The sequence below is a fragment of the Papilio polytes genome, unplaced genomic scaffold (assembly GCF_000836215.1).
Source record: "Papilio polytes unplaced genomic scaffold, Ppol_1.0 DF823958.1, whole genome shotgun sequence".
In the NCBI taxonomy this organism is placed as follows: Eukaryota; Metazoa; Arthropoda; class Insecta; order Lepidoptera; family Papilionidae; genus Papilio; species Papilio polytes.
In genome coordinates this window covers 24,898-27,128 of record NW_013525246.1, presented here as the reverse complement: position 1 = coordinate 27,128, position 2,231 = coordinate 24,898, and the positions used below count along the sequence as shown (strand labels likewise).

Here is a 2,231-nt window from a genome sequence, read left to right as displayed (position 1 = left end):
CTCCTTGCACACGTCGGTGCCATTGCGGCCCATCGCGATACCGATGTCAGCGCGCTTCAATGCCACACCGTCGTTGACACCATCGCCTGGGGACATAAAACTTACATAAAACGAAAATATATACGTATAATAAAATTGGCGTCTGTATTAAAACTTGGTGTTGCTAACGACTTCGCCCTCGTGAAATAAAAAATATAGCCTATGTTACTTCCAGATAAATTGCCTTTGTAACGGTTTTAAAAGTTTTAAAATCGACCCAGTAGTTTTTGTGTTAATTCAATACATACAAAAAACAAATATTTCCTCTTTATATTACTAGTACAGATTAAAAAAAAAGCATGAACATGCCAACGATAAACCAATTTTTAACATGCCTGTCTTTCCGTAAGCCACGTTAAATTCAGGTTAATTACTAAACTGGACCAAATTTTGTAATGAGTTTAATGAAAATAAGATTTAATTTAATTTCACGACGAAAAAGAAAGCACTAACAAAGGGAAAAATATTTTTTTTGCTGAGTTAACAATACTTTAGTTATATATTTGACAACTAAATACATACCCGTCATGCCGACGATGTTCCCGCGTCTTTGCAGCGACTTTACTATAGATAATTTATGCTTCGGAGTGACGCGGTAGAACACACTCACCTGAAATACATAAAAAAACATTTGTCACCAACACTCAATCTATACTATTATAATAAAGCGTAAACACACACTTCTTTGTTGCCTAAGATGTCAGCAATTACAGCATATTTTTGATTAATTCTTTCCTTAATAAAAAGCCCTACACTTGCGTCACGCTTTAAGCTATATATTTTAACGCCATTAAACTTAGGGGGTAAATATTTTGGATAAAAACACAATGTGGGAAAGAGACCATAAGTTGCTACCAACATCAAGGAAGCAAGGTTGTCATCATGTCATGAAATTTTGACATTTGTAATTGAAAATAACATTTTCATAATTTCATGCGGATGAAGTCGCACGGGAACATCTAGTCATTGATATATACATACTAGCTTCCTTGACTCCGTCCGCGTGGAATTAGAAAAAAAAGTAGCCCATGAGTTCTTCTAATCCAGTGTTTCTCAAAGTGGGCGATAACGCATTGAGGGCATTTGAAACCTAGAGAGGGGCGTTATAGGGCGCCAGAAAAAATTGAGGGCGTTGATATAGTTTAGGGGGCGATGCATAATTTGTAATTTCATTTATTTCATATAGTACTAGCTGTTTTCCTGCGGTTTCATCCGCGTGAGATTATAAAAACTTTATTTTATTGTTTACATTTGTCAAATTATCAATAGGAAATTTCAAAATGACATGACATGACAAACCTTGGCAATCTTGCTTCATTGATGTTGGCAGCTTGTAGTTTATGGTCCCTTTCCCACATTAGGGTGTTTATACAAAATATTAACTCCCTAAGTTTAATGGTGTGAAAATATATAGCCTAAAGCGTGACGTAAGTGTAGGGCTTTTTATTAAAAAAAAGAATTATTCAAAAACATGTTGTAATTGCTGACATCTTAGGCAACAAAGAAGTGTGTGTTTATGCTTTATTATATTAGTATAGATTTTAAATTTCACTAAAATTGTATAAAATGGAGGGCGCTGAAAGAAAATTGATGTTTCAAAGGGGGCTTGTAAAAGAAATAAGTTTGATCTACACTGTTCAAGACTATCCTACATTTATGCCTTTCATGAAGATCCGTCCAGCAGTTTAGGCTACAAACTCTAACAAACACATACTGTACCGACTCCTTAGGGAAAGTTAATGATCACTCAGAGTTAGATATGTTTCCTTATCAATACTTACAGTTTCAATGATCCTGTCCAAGTCGTCATCGGCCATAGTATCGAGCTGGTCACCTGACAGCGACTGTGAGTGTAGAACGTCCAAACCAATCATTTGTGCTGGAAAAGTATATTTAACTTTTTAGATTTTTACTAATTTGGGGAAGTTTTTAAGAAAGAAAGAAGAAAAAGAAGTACTTTTTAAAAAAATGCACTTTTTAAGAAACCAAGCACTTATTTATATGAATATAAATTTTTTTTATATAATAAAAGGTGGCAATCGAGCAAGCGGCCACCTGAATCCATCGAAATGGAAAGCGACCGCTGCACATAGACAGCCGCAATTGCAGATGCGTTGCCTACCCTTAACTGACGGAGGAGGAGACGCACATAAATAGGACATTTCCCCTTCCTATGCGTCTCCTCCACCGTC

General features: G+C 35.8%; 1 protein-coding gene across 1 annotated transcript in view; it reads right to left on the bottom strand.

Annotated features, from left to right (window-relative positions):
* The window catches only part of LOC106101660 (calcium-transporting ATPase type 2C member 1), a 30,593-nt gene that overhangs the window by 5,427 nt on the left and 22,935 nt on the right, over positions 1–2,231 (bottom strand). The window contains exons 11-13 of the mRNA XM_013280969.1: positions 1,821–1,936; positions 562–649; positions 1–86 (exon numbers count right to left, since the gene is read on the bottom strand). Of these exons, the coding sequence (XP_013136423.1) occupies positions 1–86; positions 562–649; positions 1,821–1,936 (290 nt within the window). The remainder of the gene's footprint in view (positions 87–561; positions 650–1,820; positions 1,937–2,231) is intronic.